This window comes from Melopsittacus undulatus, chromosome 2 (genome assembly GCF_012275295.1).
Source record: "Melopsittacus undulatus isolate bMelUnd1 chromosome 2, bMelUnd1.mat.Z, whole genome shotgun sequence".
In the NCBI taxonomy this organism is placed as follows: Eukaryota; Metazoa; Chordata; class Aves; order Psittaciformes; family Psittaculidae; genus Melopsittacus; species Melopsittacus undulatus.
The window spans coordinates 77,798,355-77,817,360 of NC_047528.1; the positions used below are offsets into that span (position 1 = coordinate 77,798,355).

Here is a 19,006-nt window from a genome sequence, read left to right on the forward strand (position 1 = left end):
TACAATGGAACCTGTAAACCAGGAGCTGATATTTCACTTAACTTTAGACTTAGATGTCACTTCCCAAACACAAGGGGTAGGTAAATATCTGCACTTCTACATAGTGGAGATCCATTAGCTGAGAGGTGCCAGTCTGTCCCATTGCAGGAACAGCTGAGACCCTGCTTTCTAATACAGACATTTGTATTCAGCTCTACCACAGGAGTGAGCGTGGCCAGTGTCTCTGGCTGTAGTGAAAGTGTGTCTTGTGGACAAAATTATCTGAAAGAGTTTTGAACTCCTTAGTCCTACTCTCTGTGATTCTAAGCTGTCCCAGTAAGCCTCTGGGGGACTGGCTGGTGGGTAAACTGTTGTATCCCTTCTATCATTTGATCTGTGCAGAATATACTGCTGTTTTAAAAATCAAATCCTATTAATGATCCATGTAAGAGAACCAAGTTCACATGATACCTACTTTTCCAGCACCTAATTAAAAAAACCCCCACAACATAAACCAAGATCAGTTACTTTGTCTATGAGGTAAGATAATTCCCACTCAAAATAGTAGAAAATATTACCTAAGTCTGTGATGGTATGGAGCGCGAAGATGTATTAGTGTGTATGGGTCTTTGGTGGGCATTTTGCTGTGCTGCATGTAAGTAAATTTGAAAGCTGAGTTAGGGTGTTGCAAAAACTCCCTTTGCACCAAGGATATCTTGGTGTTAGAAGAATGAGGTATCAAAATCCATGTTCTTTGTGAGCGAAAAGATGTGACAGATGACATAATCTAATAAGGTTGAGTGAGTTTTTGTAGGAATTTTTTCCTGTTAACAGGTTCCTTGAGATTTCTCTACAGTATCCCAAAGGTAAAACTGCTAAGCTATTTCATTTAGCTGGGAAAAAAGCCACTTAATCATTACTGGTCTGGATTTTGCTCTTGATCACTTGTATATACAAGAAATCAGTTTAACTGAATTCTTGAGACAGAGCAGAAGAAAACACATTTTAACTGAGTTAGAATGGCAGGACAAAAAGAAGGCAAGAAAACTCCTGGCAAACACTGTAGCACAGAAAATAATGCAGAAGGATATACTGAAAAGCAGCTCATTATGCTGTCCTATTTTCAGATATGGCTTCACAAAGGAAGTTTCGAGGAAGTACAAGGTAAGAGTCCTCCTCCTTCCCCTATATTTTGTTTATAGGCTTGCACTTTTAAAATAAAAACTGTATAAACAAGGAAACTTCCAACCAGTTTATTTAGGTGTAGCACTGAATGACTTTAGAAATGGAGTTGGAATTATTTTGGAGTATCAGTGGAATAACTGACAAAACAATTTAAAGCATTAGCCTTTTATGCTCAAAGATCTATGGGATGAAATAAATAACATCATTAAGGCCACTCAAGAACACAAAAAGAGGTGAAATGTGAGAAAACCAAAATGCTAGAGACAATCAAGCAGCTCTAAAGTAAATGTTGGAACATGTTTGTTTAACAATGTTGCAGTTCAGAGACTCTCCTGGATGGAATGTTCATACAGACTGTGGCAGACACTTCAGCAAAATCTTGGGCTTAGAAGTGACAGAATCTGCAAGAAATAGGGTCTAATATACACCTATGTTTTACAGGACCATGGGGATCAGATTTTGTGTCTTCTGCAAGATGTCTTTAGCTGGCTTCCCCTTGCCACTATAATTAATAACAAAGTTCTTATCCTGCATGGAGGGATTTCAGACACCACAGATTTGGATTTCCTGAATGCACTTGAGAGAAATAAGGTAAAAGATCATATTCACATGGGGCTAATTTTGTTTTCTTTAAAAAAATAGGAGTAAAAATGCTAAGATCAAGTTGTTTGCATTAGGAAAGCAAATGGCTGCTGCGTAAGGTATGTAAGGGGGAAAAATCTTATTTTTCTTCTAAATCACTGTTTAGGAAAGAAAGTTTCAGTAGGCCTTGGGAGCCAATTGTTTGGCTGCTATCAAATAACATGGGTCTTTTGACTTTAAGATGTCTAAAACCACTTAAGGTACCTCCTTCCTGCAGTGATGACACATCAGCCAGAAAGTACAAAAAGTACTTAATTCTCAGGTTTTTTTAGACACTTCATGAATCAATCTAGCTACATCTTGCTAGCACTGCCTTTGTCCTGGGGCTGTGCTTCTGCCATCTGTTGTGTGTGGGTGTTTCTCCAGCTGTGAGACTCTCCCGTGGCAGCAGCTGAGCTTTGCACATGTGGGAGAGCCTTTCCAGGAGGATCAAACATCAAGACTGGGCTTGAAAAAACAGAAACTACTGCTTTTCAGGGATTTGGAAGAGATTTTTTTTTTTTTTTTAATTTTTATATGGTGAGCAGACACAGCTCCTTCAAATCAGTGAAAAATGGCGTGAGTCTCAATTTGGACAAATAAATCAAGATGTCTGCTTGTGACGAGGGTGCTGAGGCTCCTTATAATCAATGGACATCCAGGTCTTGTCCTTGCTCAGGCATAGGTCTCCACTGCTGTTCATGGAGGCACCCTGTAGCCTAGGCATGTCCCCTCCAGCCTTTGCCTGCCTCTGGACAAAACCTTCACAGGTCTTCTCCACCAGTCTCCTGGGTGACATCTGCCCACCTCATGTTAATTCACACACATGGTAGAACATCCCAGGTGGTATGATATCAGGTGGTATGATATACACACATTTAAGTGACCTTGTGTACCTTGTCATCCATGTCTGTGGAATCAAGAGCTATTTCTCTTATCCTTGTTTTCTAATGCAGAAATAAATGCTTTACAGGACAGTTTCTTAAAGATGTGACAGTTTCTTAAAGATGCGAAAAGGCCAATTATACTTCTGGTCATGGGAGTCTAGACTCTATTGGCTGTACTGTTGTACAGTAAAATTGGGTTCCTAACAACAGATGTAGGTATCTTAATTGTGAGCTGGGTTCTGCCCACACTTTCACCAAGGCTGGGCTCAGCATGTTACTGACAGAGTATCTGTGAAAGGCAAAATTAACAGATCAAAGTTGCTGTCACAGGAGAGTGTTGCTAATGAGACAAGTGTGGGCCACAACTTGGGGCAAATATCACTTGGCCAACTGATGTATTTTAATTGGTACAGCTGGAGACTGACAGGTCTCAAATACTAGTCAGTGAGCTGGGGAATAACCCAGTATTTTGCATTTTGTTTTGCATCAGTCCTTTTCTTTGTTAAAGAGTAGAATTTGGGGGAGCATGTGTGTGTGTTTTGTTGTTGGGTTTCTTTTCTTTTGGAAATGAGCTAGTATGAGAAAATCTCAAATGAGAAAAAAAGATCATCAGGGGAGAGGAGTCTGTATTAACATGCATTCATGGAGCCATACCACACAGCTCCAAAAAAATCAAATGCCCATGCATATCGGAGGAGATTGATTTAACAGTGAAAGGGCCTGATGAATTATAATATATATATATATATATATATAGATAGATATAAATTTCACTGTTATCCTCCTGGTATTCCATTTAGCTGAATAAATAGCAGCATAGTATTGCAGCAGAGCAGTAATGAATGCAGTTTTTTCATCAGTACAGTATAGATGTATATTTTCCATTTCCAGTGATGCTGGGCACTTAAGTTTCCTTCTGGAGCCCATACTGTACCTGCTTTATAGTGCAGCTTTATGATTGACTGTGGCTTGGAATGAGTCCTTGGATATGAGTAAGATTATAAGAACAGCTCTGAAGAGGTTGATCACTGATAGATAGAAAGCAAAATTTCTGCAAGTGACAAACACCTGTAGCTTTCACCAAACCTGTGAGTTCATGACATTATGAGAGTTCAATACTGAGTACAGAAAAAGGGAAGTGATGTGCATTTCAGCTAACATGCTTGTATCATCTTTATGTTCTGCTAACTTGTTCCATTTTTATTATTATTTTTAAATAGGTGAAATCTTTGCTGCAGCCTCCAAAGTCAGTAAGAGTCAGACAAGACAAAGTGAAGGAGAGCATTCCTACAACCAGACCCAGTAAAAAGATTGCCAGCCAGAATCTTGCACAGAAAACACAACACATCTCTTCGTCAGGCTCCACTAGGCCTTCAGGCTCAAATTTGTCTTCAGACCCTTCTGAGAAGGAATGGAAACAAGTATGTGAAACCAAAGACAGATTGATTCCAAACCCCTCCTGCACAAAGCCAGCAGATGCTCTCTTCAGACAGTATGTTTGGGTCTGAGGGAGCCGTCTCTTAATAAGAAACCCATCACTGTTGGGAGTATACTAGCCAGCTATTAGTTATTTTGATGCTTTTTGCAGACCTGATAAGAAAGGCTCGTGCTTCTATACAAGTACAGTTTACTCAGTGTTTTCTTCAGCCATGACGAGGAGGAAACTGCTCAGTCTGAACTGTGTTTGCATGCCCTCATGTGGTTGGATCTGTTGGCACATATATAGTTGTCGGCTTAAATAGGTCAGACTTTGAAATTGTTTGCAATAGCAAGCACCTTTTTTTTGGCTGTAGTTTTGGCAGCTAAATGCTGATTGTGTCCAAAAAATCCCCAACTCCTACAGACTGATTGCTCAAGAGTGAATAGTTTTTGTCCTCTGGCCTTTCATTTCCTCTTAAATATTAGAGGCAACATGAGCTCTTGTCATACTGCAATTTAAAAAATTGTGACAATTTGAAAAGCTTAATTTGCACAGCAATTGAGAAGCTCGAATTGAGTTTTATGGTTTTTTTTCTGAGCTTCTCATCAGACAACTGCTTTAAGAGGCAGATAGTTTTCTTCAGCTTCTTGAGATGCCTATCTGTCTCTGAAAATGTGATTTCCCAGGATACCTATCTGACCTACAAACTAGCACAATGGGCACAAGTAATGCCCCCAGATCTAACACTCTCCCAGCTAACCAAGCATTCACCTAGCCATGCACACAAAGGTAAAATTGAATGTGTTAGTGTAAACCTTATCCAGTGAGGTTTAAACAAACACATTTTGCCTTCTAGTGCAAATACCATAGACCAGAATTATTTGGTTAGGTAACTTTAGACTATGATAATTCATCCTAATGAATCCTGACATAATAATGTAAAATCCTGTTTAGAAATGGAATCTAACTGAAGACAATAAAGAAAAAGCACCTCTTGTCATGTTTAGAGCAGGCACTCTCAAGCTTAGTTTAAGTAAAACCACTGACCCATATGTTTATCAGGCCTGTGAAATAGAAAATACCCCTCAGCTACATGAGAAGAAGTCAGCTTTTGCTCTCTTTGAAGTACCCTATGTACTATTCCCAATGTACCTACCTGAGTCTGGAAACCTCAGCTGTAAAGGACATAGATACATTTCTGAAATGTTATTTCATCTGAAAAAAAAGTTCATCCAAAATCTAGGTAATGTTTCTTAAGAAAAGCAGAACTTTCAGCTCAAAAGAATGCCCTACTAAAAGGAAAAAAAGAAGCCTACTTGTTCACTCAGGTGCATTTTCTCCCAGTACTCACAACAGCCACAGCCTGCCATTCCTTACCTATTAAGTCTTCACTTGCTTGTGTGTGCCATTTATAGATCCTTGACATTCTCTGGAGTGACCCAAGAAGCCAAAAGGGCTGTACACCAAACAAGAGACGAGGAGGAGGTTGTTACTTTGGTCCTGATGTCACTGCCAACCTGTTTAAAAAGTATAATCTGAAGATGCTCATCAGGTCTCATGAATTTAAGCCAGAAGGTTATGATATCAGTCACAATGGGAAGGTAAGATGCTTCCAAGTAAAGTAGAATTCTTCTGTGAATTTCACAGGCACATCCACAGTATATTTGCCTGCAAAATGAATGATTTCTTTAAAATGGGACTGGGGAAATTGGGCCCTAGTTAGAACAAATTACAGAGTTCTGACAAACACAGTTCTTTACAGCTTCAGGAAGTTGGGACTAGCTTTTTACTTGTGTGAAAACAAATGAATATCAACAAAATCCCTGAGGAGAGTTATGTGTAAATACAGTGCAAGAGATGCTTTAAGGCTCTAGAAGCCTTTTAACTTCATACTTTCTCTTCTGAGCCTGTTTTCTTACATGGCAGCCAGCAAGAATTCTGAAAACCAGGTCTCTCTTAATATGAGGTTTCTGTTAAATAGCATGTTATACCACACTGCCCCTGAAGTCTTCCAGTGACAGGCCTAAAATACAGGCCTGGGTCTCTGACTCAAAAAGTGCAAGCTATTTGGTGAACAATGTAGTTGTTGACCTCTAATTTTATATGCAGATGCTTAATTTTGGAACCTGGATGTTTCTCTAAGATCAGTTTCAGAAATCAGTCTCAAGAGTTGTTCTGGCCAATTCAGTTTCCTTGTTTCCTATGATCAGGTTATCACTATATTTTCTGCCTCTAACTATTATGAAGAGGGGAGCAACCGGGGAGCGTACATCAAACTGAATCCTGAACTGATTCCTCGGTTTGTTCAGTATCAAGTCAGCGAGCACACACAGAGGAAGAATCTTCACAACAGGTAAAGTTGTGTGTTGTGTGCACTTGAGTGTGTACTCACTTAGCATGTGAGTACTTGCCACAGATCTATAGCTTGAGTAATTGAATAGGCATCATTTTCCTTTGGTTTCCTTGTAAATTTTACAATTTAAAAATTAATATAGATAGTAGACAAAACATATTCTAAGTGCTCTAATTGGTTTCCTGAGAAGCTCACAAAGGTAATTAGTCGCAGAAAGTGGTTAGAACAGACAACTGTTAGGGACCCATAAAGGGCTGGCGCCTGTCTGTTAGGTCTGCTTTAAGACTGCAGCATTAATCTGGACAAAGCCTGCTATGAACAGAGCCCAAAAAATTGATTGTGACAGCTCTGCCATGCCTAGCATTGTGGTCAGATTTACCAGTGCAAAGCATGTTAGTGTTACCTGCATAAATGTGATTATCTAATAAATGCAGATTATTCCCCCCCACTACCCCATGTTGTCTTGTAGGATGACCCTAAACATAGTACATGTTAAAGGGTGTAAGAATTCAATTACAAATGCTGCAAAGCATAAAATGCTAATTTACAAATTTCAGTGATATGCTCTGCACTTTTTCCCTCCTAGGGTGGGTACAATTGAATCATCTGCCTTGAAGTCCTTACGAGAGCAAATTTATGCCTACAAGCCTGAACTTACTAGTGCTTTTGCACAGTATGACCTCAACGGCACAGGTAACACTACCTCTCTGTCCACTTGCCACCATGTGGAACACCATTTCCATCAACATAGCGGGGCAGAGGGGACAAACCCCATGGAGAAGGGTCCTGCCTGCCAAGTGTAAGGCTGGAGGTTAGCAGGGGGTGGTTGATCTTATGTTCTTCATGACCACAGAGGACAGGTGTTACCAGGTGCCTAGCCCCAGAAAAAAACTTGAGGGGCAGAAGCTTTAAGTAAGAAGAAAATGACTGAAACACATGGGCAAATTATGAAATAGTGTTTATTGCTGGGCAGTTTGGGCAGGCAAATCCAGATCCAGAAGCTGAAAGGTAACCAACCACCTTCACTCAGGAGTGTCCTCAGAAGCTATTAGATGGGGAACTGGGGTCTCAGGTGAGAGGTAACCAGTCTCCTTCTGAGTCTGGGAGGTATCTGAGGAAAGCTGGCAAGTGGCTGTGTCCCTAAGAGACACATCTGAAAAAAAAGTCAGTGGCAAACCAATACCTGAACCTTTTATGTAAGAGTAAGGAGTAGATGATTTCTAGCACAGATATAACTTTTTGCTTGTGATGGCTTCTCAGTTGACTGAGTTGTTATCTGTGCCCCTAAAGGGACAATCAGTTACAGGAAGGTACTGCTTCTTTGGCCACTGACACCTGTTCAATGTTATTTCTGTCTTGTTGGGTTTTCAGCCACATCTCTCTAGTTGCAGCTCAGCTCAAACCTGAAGTAAGTACCTTTTGTGACATTATCTGGTTTTCTCAAAAGGCATTAAAACATGCTGGACATCATAATAGCATCAAAAAGTTGTTAAGGTTGGAAGAGATGTGAGGAAATGCCTAATCCAACCCTGCTACCGACTGGTATGAGGGGTTTCATCCCAGTGTTACTGAGAAATCATTTGTGTTTTGCAACCGTTTTGAGAAAGGGCAGAAGGCATGCTGGTGACTTGATGAGTGCTGTGTCACGTACTGCCTGTAATCATGAACTGACCCCCCCCTCTGGCAGGCAGGATTTCTGTCCATGACTGGGCTGCTGCAATGGAGTCTGTCCTACAGCTGGGACTGCCCTGGAGGATGCTGCGCTCTCAGTTAGTACAGCTGACCCCAGATGGAGAAGTTGACTTCATGTCATGTTTTTATGATCTGAAAATAAGTCAACCTGTAAAGGAGGTAAGCATGAAAATGCCTCTTAGCAAGGCTTGGAGGAACAGCTTTTGGTGCAACTTGAGGCACAAGACACTTGTTTGGCTGATCGGGTAGACAGATACAGCTGAACAAGATGCCAAGCTTCCTTTTATTCCCCTGGAGGGAAATGAGCACTGCAAGGGTGCAGATCATCATCATTCCCTGCTAAGGTAGATGCTTAAAATAGGTTGGATGAATCACATGCTAGAACTGCTCCTTACTTTCTCTTGACTCTCAAGGGCATTTTGATAATGTGACTGAGGAGATGCGACAAATCTTTTGACTTCCAGTCCTCCCTCTTTGAGATGAGCTTTTCAAATGTGCTCCATAGCCAATTCAGGCACCTGTCGCATTTGGGAGGGAGTCACATTTGTAGATGGCCTTTTACAGTTTTAGTGGCAGCTGAGGTCTTTGTACAGAGTCCAGCTGTTACCAAGTGGCTGCACAGTGCTTTGGTACTTAGCCAGTGCCATCATTTTTCTAACCAGCAGGATCCATTCACATATGTACAGCAAAACCTTTGTATGAGCTCATGGCATGCAGCATCTTCCCTACATGATCCATATTTCCACAAATAATTACGGAAGGTAGGAGGTGTGAAGGGCTCCTTCTCCCCCTGCCCTGCCATCTGAAACTGCCAGCTTTTAGCTGATTTTTCCTTGGGGCAAGGCACAAAGTATCATTCCAGGGAATTCAAGCATAAGGATTGTGGTTTATTTTGAACATGTGACAAGTTAAACTGGGAAGACAGAATTGGCTAATATATATTCTGTTGGTTAGACTAACTCAAACCAAAGTCTGAATTCTTTCCTGTATGTGATTTCAAACCCAGGTTCAGCCAGCTTTGGTGGAGACACTGTGCAGATACAGAAAGGATCTGGAGCTCATCTTTAATATAATTGACAAAGATCACTCAGGTAGGTCTAGGTAGCCTCACCGTGCCAGTTCCAGAAACCCTGTACCAGTTACTTTTCCCCACTGTGTTTCCTCCTCAAGACTTCCAAATATAGAGGAACTAGAGATGATGTAATTTTTCTAGTTTAGTGAAGACTAATTTAAGCAGCCAGGCTGTAACCATATAAGGGACAGTGCACACAGCCCAGCTTGGGGAAAAAATTCTCACAGCACCCATCTCCAGTACTGGTTTGGCTCTTTCTGGAGGCTTTTTCTCCTTTCCACTCTCAGTATTTCACGTTCTCAGATCCACTGCTGAAAGCATTAGATCATTACCTGAAGTAAAAATGTACTTCAGTTATGAAATCAAAACATATACCCAAGCCATGGTAGGCAGGTAACTTCTTTGCAGCAAAGGTGTGTGTGCATGCTTTTGTGAATGCAGGGAGGAGAAACAGCACTGGAGAAAGCAACCTTCTGCCTGTCTCCTTTAGGTCTGATTTCCCTTGAGGAGTTTCGCCACACATGGAAATTCTTCACTTCTCACCTGGGCATTGATGTAACTGATGAGTCTCTTGCCAAGTTAGTCCTCAGCATAGACTACAACAAAGATGGCTACATTGACTTCAATGAGTTTTTAGAGGCCTTTCATGTGGTTCATAGACTAGAGAGAAAGGCAAACTCATGAAAAAGAAGACCTTGTGGCCTACCATAGCAGTTCACACTCCCATTGAAATCATAAGCAGTCTGGGAATCTGGTAATAAATGGGCTCAGTATGGTACTCCTGGCCATCACTGTGTAAGCATTTCTTTTGTCCCTTTTGGGTGATGTACAGCTGACAGTAATGAGACAAAGATGAAAACCCACTGCTTATGGTATTACTGTGTCACTGCCACATGAGTACCTTTACAACTTATCCTCCCCCTTGGTGGCATCTCCCCCATCAGTCTAAGCCATGAACACTGCCATGGGTGCACCTTCAGTCCCATGGGAAGAGAAACTTGGGCATGTTTCTAACAGCAGCCCTTAGCAATGGCTGAGAAACAGCAGTGGTGCAACAAGGAACATATCAGACCCTCCCTGGTGATACCACAGGCACAACAGCCCCAGAGAGGAAAACAAGGCAGAATATAGTTAAAATAAGTGGTTTTGCTTTTAATCCTGCTCCTTGTGTGACAGTGGAATTACAACATTCCAAGTCACTACCTACCTTCCCTCTTAAGAGTTTACAGGCACAGCTCAGAGGATCTTACCTGAATGGCGTTTACTCTTGCGTGAGGTTTCCTCTTGCCACTGGTTACCTTTCCCTTCATTTCTTGGCATTTGGAGCTAAGCAACAATCTTAAGCAGCAATCATAACTTGTTACCCCAACAGAGGCTAAAGCCTCAGCATGCTCATGTCACCCATGACAGATCACTCAATAAACCTTTGGCCTCCACCGTAACATTTAGGTGTGTCATCTTTTTGCCTATATTTTGGAATCCTACACACATCTGAATACAACACACGCTTCCTAAAGATGAACTGTACATCTTTAAAACAAAGGAATTAACAAGAACCCCAAGTAAACACATTTTGATACTACCACACCTAAATATTCCTGCATATAGTTAACCATAATGCTTTACCAAGTAAACTGATAAATTCTGAAACTGAGTGTTGGGAACACAGCAAGATGGAAGAGCCCAGCACCCCTGCCTCCCCTCCTGGGCTGCCAGCCAATACTACTGTTCCTACCCGTCCTATCCACCTGCCCAGAGAGGAATAGTGGAGAGATCTGGATCTCTTGCATGTCCCAGTTGGAAAGAAACACACAGACATGAGATGAAGTGCAGCCAGGTCAGGCACTTTCTGAAAACGGCATTACCTAATTCAGCCTTAGTACATCCAGGGTGCTCAAAGCTCTTTTTGGGTAGGGAAAGGTTCCAGCCCAGCCCCTTTTTAGATTTTCATGGTGCAAGACAGGCTAGGCTTTATTTAATCACAGTCCGAAAAGTACAAAACAAAGCACCCATCCCAGTTCATCATCCCAGGATGTAACAGCAGCTTAGGCTGAGGGCACTGCTCTCTTCCTTAACGTCTTGCTGCCTACGGTAACTTGACAGATGAATGAACAAACATGCACACGCGTATTTCTACTGCCCTGGGGAGGGGGGAAAGAAGAATCTTCAATAGTGCAAACAAAATTTACAGTACATTTTAATGGTTGGTAATACTGACTGTTCGCTTTGAGCACACATTGATTGTGAGCTATGCTTTATGAGGGTCAGTCCCACCTTACTCCAGTGGAGCAACAAAATAGCCTCCACCCCTGATAAACATCAACCATGTGTGGTGGGATCTTGCCTCCAACTCTGGTTACCCTGGGACAAGGTGGAATGGGACAGTGCAGCCCTGCAGTCTGCCTTTGCTACCAGACCCTCCACTGTGTGCTCTGAGGCAGTCACAGTTACTATCGCGGGCAGTGCCCCTGACCAGCCCCAAGGCTGCCTGCAGGCCTGGCTGGCCACCCCCTGAGCTGTGCAGGGGTTGGAACTAGATAATCTTTAAGGTCCTTTCCAACCCAAACCATTCTGTGATCCTATGAAACAGCTTAGGGCAGCAGTGCCGCTCAGACTTGAACAACACAGTCTCAGGTTGGTCTATTTTAATTCATTACTGCCCTTGATTCTGAGGCATGGGTTGTTTCTGTTTGCCTTTGACTCTTTTCCATAATGAGTTTCCAGGGACCTGAAGCTGGCTGTGTTATTTTCTACTGCTCCCCTGGAAAGCCTAACAGCCACACTGAGCCTCTGCCAGTCAGCACACCTCCACACAAACTGCAAAGGCATCATGTATTTTAACTGGGAGTACACCCCTGCCTCACCAATGCTAGCTCTACTTTGCAAGAACTTAACCTCTGCCCCCTCCAGGTGGGTCCTCAGTGAAGCAGGGGGTCTATATAAAAGTTTATTTGCTTAATTAGGCTTGCACTAATATGCAGCTCTCCAATTGGAATAGTTCTTTGGTCTGAACAGTAATGCAGCAGCAGGTTGGAGCGGTGCCTGAACTGCAAGTGACACAAGTTTCCCTTCCATTGGCCTTTCGTTTCAGAATCCCACCCTTCACCATCAGGTACCTGAATTCAAATTACCACCGAAATACTTTCCAAGTGCCTGCAGTCCATGATCAAAAATATACCAAACTCCTGGTCATACTGTGATTTTCAAATTAAAATACAATGATTCTCTGATTGAAAAAACAAGTGCTAAGGGGGGCTCAGCTATGCTTGCCCACAGGCATTTCCAATGCTTCAGACTTCAGTGCTACTGCCTGTGGAACCAGCTACACTGCCCTTCATGTTTCTGATGACAAGATCACACTGCAGGTAAGAAAAAAAAGAAAAAAAAAAAAGGTAGTCTGAGGGAAAAGTCACCTTGCATCTTCCAAAACCTAGGATTCCACAGGAAAAGCAAAACCAGCTGGCAAAACCAGCTGCTACTACTGACTTTTTGTATGATACTAGATAGAACAAGAAACCATCGCACAGGTTTTTGTGCCCTCATGCTCTACACTGCCACATCTGGCTGCTTAAAACTAGGCACAGGATTTTTCTTTCATTTACCTAGAAACAAGCTTTAACTGATCTCTCACAATGTATATGAAAACAAAAAAAAAACAACAAACCATTATGAAGGCAAATTCCTGCACAACAGGCACTATGCCAGTGACTTCTACATCCAAGTGCTAATTGTACCTGAGCTGCACTTTTGCACCAGCTCCTCAACAGGTCCACACTTTTCATGGTGGCTGACATAGAACAGGCCTCTCAGGACATCCAGCCCAAGGGGCCCCAGGCCCCTGGGCTGCAAAACTCTCCTGCTCACTGAAAAGAACCCGCAGAATCACCTCCTAAAGCCTCCCACACCTTTGCTCTCCTTAAGCCAATGTCCAGCCGTTGCTACAAGCAGCAGCGACTCTGCAGAGGGACAGCAGGCAGAGTACCATGGCTGTCATGAGTGTAGCCTCCCCGGAACCATGAGTGCTGGTAAGTGAGGTTTACTTCCCTGCTTTCATCAGGGTATTTCACGTATCTCTACAAAACTGGAACCAAAAATCTCATTCTCAAAATCACCATGTACTTCCATTACAGAAAAAAAGTTTCTAAATCCTATGAAAATGGCATAGTTATGTTTTGAAAGAGTGGAAGAAGTCTCATGGATATACGCTTATCAGGCTTATTACTACAGAAAACACTTTTTACTGGCCATATCTGCTCTTTTCCACTCTCCCTGGCAACATAAAATCACTTTGACCCTCTCTGCTGACAGTGCCAGCACACCTCCACACTATGGGGCAAGGCTACAGCTACAGGTGCATTCCAAAGCTGTCAGCCAGATGCATGCTGGGTGGTGGCACCTGGGGTACAGGAGGGCTTTCCCCTCCAGAAGCAGCCTACCTCTGTTGTCAGATTAAATGACCACAGAGCCATTTCCCTGCAGGGCACACTTATTCTTCAGAAACTGGTTTCCAGTGGATAGATTCAAGGAGCAGGCACTAACGTGGAAGATGTCTAACGGGAGACTTCAGGGCAGCCCAGCCCTAACTGCATGTAACAAGTGCAACTTCAAATTAAAAAAACATAACCCCCCCAAAAAACAACAACAAATAAAAACTAAAAAACCCAACCAACCAAACAAACAAAAAAAACCACAAAACCCACCCACATTAAAACACACTCCCCCCCAAAAGAAAAACAAAAGCAAAACAAACAAACAAAAAACAAACAAAAAACAAACAACAAAAAAAAAAGAGAAATATCAAAGCCTTCCACAAACTCCAGCTGTGCTGGAAGGGTGGCAATTCTGCCATTCTTAACTCTGAGGCTATTCGCAAGGGAAAAGATTGGGGGACTTGGAAAGAGTGCTCGAGTAGAAGAGGTTTATCTTGCTCCATTCAGAGGAAAGGATTACAGGCATAAAACTGTCTGTCACCTTGGAGAATCTGGAGACTTGAGATTTTGGCTCCAAAGCCTCAGGGATGCAGGGAAAGAAGCTGCTTGGGTCAGATTAAAGACAGATGCAGCTTCCTGAAAGAAGCCATCCTCTTGTATCAGTGGCTATTGTAAGACATTTGTCTCAGCTGGTGTTAGCACTACACTGCCTGAGTGCAAAAGAGATGAGAATCAGAATAAATGTGTATGGGAAATATCACCTGCTTATTAAAAGTTATTCATAGGCCTGCAGTTTACATTTCCCTGGGTGTTTCACACTGTGCATTAGTGATTCACATGATGTACATTTACACGCAGCAGGAGAAAATTTAATGAATTCCATCACTTCCCTTATTTGGGAGACTTTATGCCCGAGCTACAGCTCTTTCCTTTTATTATGCCTTAGGATCTCCACAGTGTAATCTGTTTTCCCCTTGACAGAATTCTCTAATTCTTGCTAATTTAATATGAATTACACTGATGCACTTTGGGCAGAACAAGCCTTAGTATTTGTTATTTCCCACCCATCCCCACAAACCCAGGCCAATCCCACCTACCTGTCCCCTGCAGGGAGGCATGCACATGGCATGACAACCAGTGTGAAATGCTGAGGTAGTGCATGGCACACAAACATGCAGCAACTAAACCAGAAGTTCATGATAGGGAAAGAGGGAGAAGGAGCTGCTGAGCCTTCCCTCCTGCATGAGGCATCGCTTATTGCATCGCACAGCCCGTGCTGGGCAGGAAATCATGTAAATAAATAATTATGGCTTTTGTTAGGTATGTCATGGTGCCATAGGCCCCACTTGGAGCACTGTCATAAAAGAAGTGGCAAATTCCTGTGGCTACATCTTTCTCCAAGATACTACCAGTAGCTCCAAAGGATTTCTGAAAAGACAAGCAAAAGAGGAGGGAATGTTAGGTGCGCATACTTATTTACTGGAAAAAACACACCAAACTATGATTTTGCATTTGTGCTTAATACTGAAAGCAATTCTCCTTTCCCTCATGAAAACTTTAATCAGGGTTATTATAGGACCCACATGACTTAATTGGATAAGTGGGAGTAAATGAGGAATATGTAACAGCCCAGATTTTTGTCTTTGTGGGGGGAATACTCACATATTGGTAATTCTGATGCCTTGGTAAAGCAAAACCTAACTTCAGTCTACGCACTTACTTCAGAGCTTGTTAGCCACTATAATTTTATTGCCTTTGAATCTCCCACAACTCTTAAATTAGCTTTCTAAACATATTTCCGGAAGATACTTCAGTGATTTGGTCTGTCTTTGTAAGGGGAAGAATACCCTGAATTTGGAGACGACTGAGGTTCTGAATGACTTCTTTGCCTCAGTCTTCACTGGCAAATGCTCTGACCACACCACCCAAGTCTTGGTAGGCAGACACAGGGACTGTGAGAATGAAGACCTTGGGTCCACTGTAGGAGAGAATCTGGTTTGAGAGCATCTTAAGAAACTGAACATACAGAAGTCCACAGGACCTAATAAAATCCATCTGCGGGTCCTGAAGGAGCTGGCAAATGAAGTTGCAAAGCCACTGTCCATCATATTCGAAAAATCATGGCAGTCAGGTGAAGCTCCCAATGACTAGAAAAAGGGAAATATAACCCCCATTTTCAAGAAGGGGAAAATGGATGACCCAGGGAATTACAGACCAGGCAGTCTCACCTCTGTGCCTGGCAAAATCTTGGAGCAGATTCTCCTGGGAGGCATGCTAGGGCACATGAAAAACAACAAGGTGCTTGGTGACAGCCAGCATGGCTTCAATAGGGGGAAATCCTGCCTGACCAATTTGGTGGCCTTCTATGATGGGGCTATGGAACTGATGGACAGGGGTGGAGCAGTTGATGTCATCTACCTGGACTTGTGCAGAGCGTTCGACACTGTCCCACATGACATCCTTGTCTCTAAATTGGAGAGACATCAATTTGATGGATGGACCACTTGGTGGATAAAGAACTGTCTGGATGGTCACACTCAAAGAGTTGTGGTCAATGGCTCAGTGTCCAGCTGGAGACAAGTGGTGTCCCTCAGGGACCGGTCTTGTTCAACATCTGTGTCAGTGACATGGACAGTGGGATTGAGTGCGCCCTCAGCAAGTTTGCCAATGACACCAAGCTGTGTGGTTCTGTTGATACGCTGGAGGGAAGGAATGCCATCCAGAGGGACCTTGACACACTTGTGAGGTGGGCTGATGCCAACCTCATGAAGTTTAACCATGCCAAGTGCAAGGTCCTACACCTGGGTTGGAGCAATCTCTGGCACAGCTACAGGTTGGGCAGAGAACAGATTCAGAGCAGCCCTGAGGAGAAGGATTTGGGGATGTTGGTCGATGAGAAAATGAACATGAGCCAGCTTCAGTGTGCGCTTACAGCCCAGAAAGGCAACCGTATCCTGGGCTGCATCAAAAGAAGTGTGACCAGCAGGTCAAAGGAGGTGATCCTGACCCTCTACTCTGCCCTCGTGAGACCTCACTTGGAGTATTGTGTGCAGTTCTGGTGTCCTCAACATAAAAAGGACATGGAACTGTTGGAACAAGTCCAGAGGAGGGCCACAAGGATGATCAGGGGACTGGAGCACCTCTCCTATGAAGACAGGCTGGGAAAATTGGGGCTGTTCAGCCTGGAGAAGGCTGCGTGGAGACCTCATAGCAGCCTTCCAGTATCTGAAGGGGGCCTACCAAGGATGCTGTGGAGGGACTCTTCATTAGGGACTGTAGCGATAGGAAACTTAAACAGGGGAAGTTTAGATTGGATCTAAGGAAGAAATTCTTTCCTGTTAGGGTGGTGAGGTACTGGAATGGGTTGCCCAGGGAAGTTGTGAATACTCCATCCCTGGCAGTGTTCAAGGCCAGGCTGGACAGAGCCTTGGGTGACATGGTTTAGTGTGAGGTGTTCCTGTCCATGGCAGGGGGGTTGGAACTAGATGATCTTAACGTCCTTTCCAACCCTAACTATTCTATGATTCTATAATATGGGTAAGATCAAGCTCACCACAAACAGTAAAAAGGGAGCAGAGGGCAATTTTCAAACATGGAGGCTTCACACCACTGCCCTGTGAACTCACCAGCTCCTGCAGAAAGAGGTCATTGGCCATGTGCACAATTCGGTCCACACAGATGATGCCTCCAATGCTGTTCACCTCGATGTCAGAGAGGAATGTGAGAACAAGGATGGCTTCCACCAGGAGCTGCCTGTACTCAGGCTGGGGTACATGGCTTAGCACTGACTCCACATGCACAGCAAACTTGATTTCACACGGTGTCATCTAGCAAGTTTGAGTGGAAATGGAAAGAAAAACTGGTAAATCCCAAAGTGTGGCTCATCACACCCTGCAGGCACTGAAACATAGGCTCCTCTTTGCACATGTGGGTAGGCTGACCAAAGCGAAGAAAATGTTTGTGTGGCTTTAGCACTTACAGAAGCTTCTTGTGTTGCTAGGCCCTGTGAACAGTTAAGCAACTGAAGACTCCTCCAGCCCTGCAACCCATCACACACACTTTTTAGTTACATATAGGAAGGCAGATGCTTAGCTAGCAAATTAACTCTTTGTTCCTCATGCTGTGGTCTGACGCACTCTGCCTTGTAAGTATAATTCTGGCATCGCAGGTTAGTTGCAAAGCCAAAAATCACTGCTGAGTTTTTAAAATAACCACCTGAATGCTTTTCCACACAGAGGTATAGCTGTATTGTCTGCAGAGCAGCTTCATTTGCACTGGCATTGCTCTATGGGTGAATGTGAAAGGCTGCTGCCTTAGGAGGTTTGTCCTTGTTCATTTAAATAACAAAATTAGACACTGTTGAGGTCCAATAGGCTAAAATATAAGGCTAAAAATATAAGCCTATTTACCTACACAATAGGGATAAATAAAGCTCTCCATTATGGGAACAAAAAAGAAGTGTAAATTTGGCAGAAAAGTCCAGTTTCTCTTGTCAGCTTTCACCACCATTCCTCAGACACAAAGGAACCCAGAGACAAATCTGAGGGAACCAGAGAGAAAACCAGTCTCAGGCACACAAGCACCACTTCTGCACTGATGAATCACTGTTCACAAGAGTTTGTTTTACAACTGTAAATTCAAAACTTGCCAGAGTGCCTAAAGACAAGAGTAGCAATCCAACTAAGGAAAAAAATACATAAGGAAATGTTACAGATTTAAAGAGTCGAAGCTTTGGTTAGAAACAATCATTCTAAACTGATACTTACTTTTGAGACTGTAATGTCAAAATATACTGACTGCTGTTGCTGCATGTTAAAAAGTGGCAAGCAAGGGGTCTGCTTTATTCTAGCCAGGCTGTGGTTTCCCCTCAGCCAGCTCAAAGGATGGCCATCAGCCACACTCTGTCAAGTACTGCTCTGTGAGCTCCCAGGGTCAGGGAAGGTGTGTGGAGAGCAGGCTAAGCAAAGGGGAAACTTGCCACAGACCCACTCCCAAGCCTGTCTGGCAGGAACTCAGTTGCAGAGCCCCGGGAGAGCAGGTGGAGGTTCTGGGAGAAGGCCCCTATCTTGTAACCTTCCTGAAACCAAGGATCTGCAAGAGCAGCCGCACTGCACCTTGCAATGACAAAAAAAACCTTTCAGGCAGGGGGCTAGAAAATCATTGGCATTTTACTGTACCTCTCTGGTAGTTGAAGAAGGAAGGACATATCCATCAATGGACAGACCGTGGCACTGAAACAACAATGTTTTGACAATGATCAGAAATTACAGTTCTTGCCAGTAAATCTGAGGCTTCTCTGCTCTAAGATAGTATGTGCCAACTTTCGGTTAAAAAAAAACCCCAAAAACAACACCCCTACCCCGAAAA

The 19,006-nt window shown here is 43.2% G+C and overlaps 2 protein-coding genes across 3 annotated transcripts in view; one reads left to right on the top strand and one right to left on the bottom strand.

Annotated features, from left to right (window-relative positions):
* Window positions 1-9,972, top strand: part of PPEF1 (protein phosphatase with EF-hand domain 1) — a 28,651-nt gene extending 18,679 nt beyond the window's left edge. Inside the window, exons 8-16 of the mRNA XM_005151558.3 lie at window positions 1,107-1,143; window positions 1,606-1,755; window positions 3,893-4,093; window positions 5,508-5,693; window positions 6,303-6,445; window positions 7,032-7,138; window positions 8,133-8,296; window positions 9,144-9,228; window positions 9,700-9,972. Of these exons, the coding sequence (XP_005151615.2) occupies window positions 1,107-1,143; window positions 1,606-1,755; window positions 3,893-4,093; window positions 5,508-5,693; window positions 6,303-6,445; window positions 7,032-7,138; window positions 8,133-8,296; window positions 9,144-9,228; window positions 9,700-9,893 (1,267 nt within the window). The 3' untranslated portion in view covers window positions 9,894-9,972. The remainder of the gene's footprint in view (window positions 1-1,106; window positions 1,144-1,605; window positions 1,756-3,892; window positions 4,094-5,507; window positions 5,694-6,302; window positions 6,446-7,031; window positions 7,139-8,132; window positions 8,297-9,143; window positions 9,229-9,699) is intronic.
* Window positions 9,973-14,013: 4,041 nt separating this feature from the next.
* Window positions 14,014-19,006, bottom strand: part of PHKA2 (phosphorylase kinase regulatory subunit alpha 2) — a 43,916-nt gene continuing 38,923 nt past the window's right edge. Inside the window, exons 29-32 of one of the 2 annotated variants that reach the window (XR_004080905.2) lie at window positions 18,817-18,870; window positions 17,266-17,466; window positions 14,737-15,067; window positions 14,014-14,349 (exon numbers count right to left, since the gene is read on the bottom strand). Coding sequence is in view for 1 of the 2 variants with exons in the window: in XM_031051146.2 (XP_030907006.2) it covers window positions 14,894-15,067; window positions 17,266-17,466; window positions 18,817-18,870 (429 nt within the window). In the remaining variant the exon portion in view is untranslated. Of the gene's footprint in view, window positions 14,350-14,486; window positions 15,068-17,265; window positions 17,467-18,816; window positions 18,871-19,006 lie in introns of those variants that run through there. The other variant, XM_031051146.2, reaches the window with a different exon arrangement.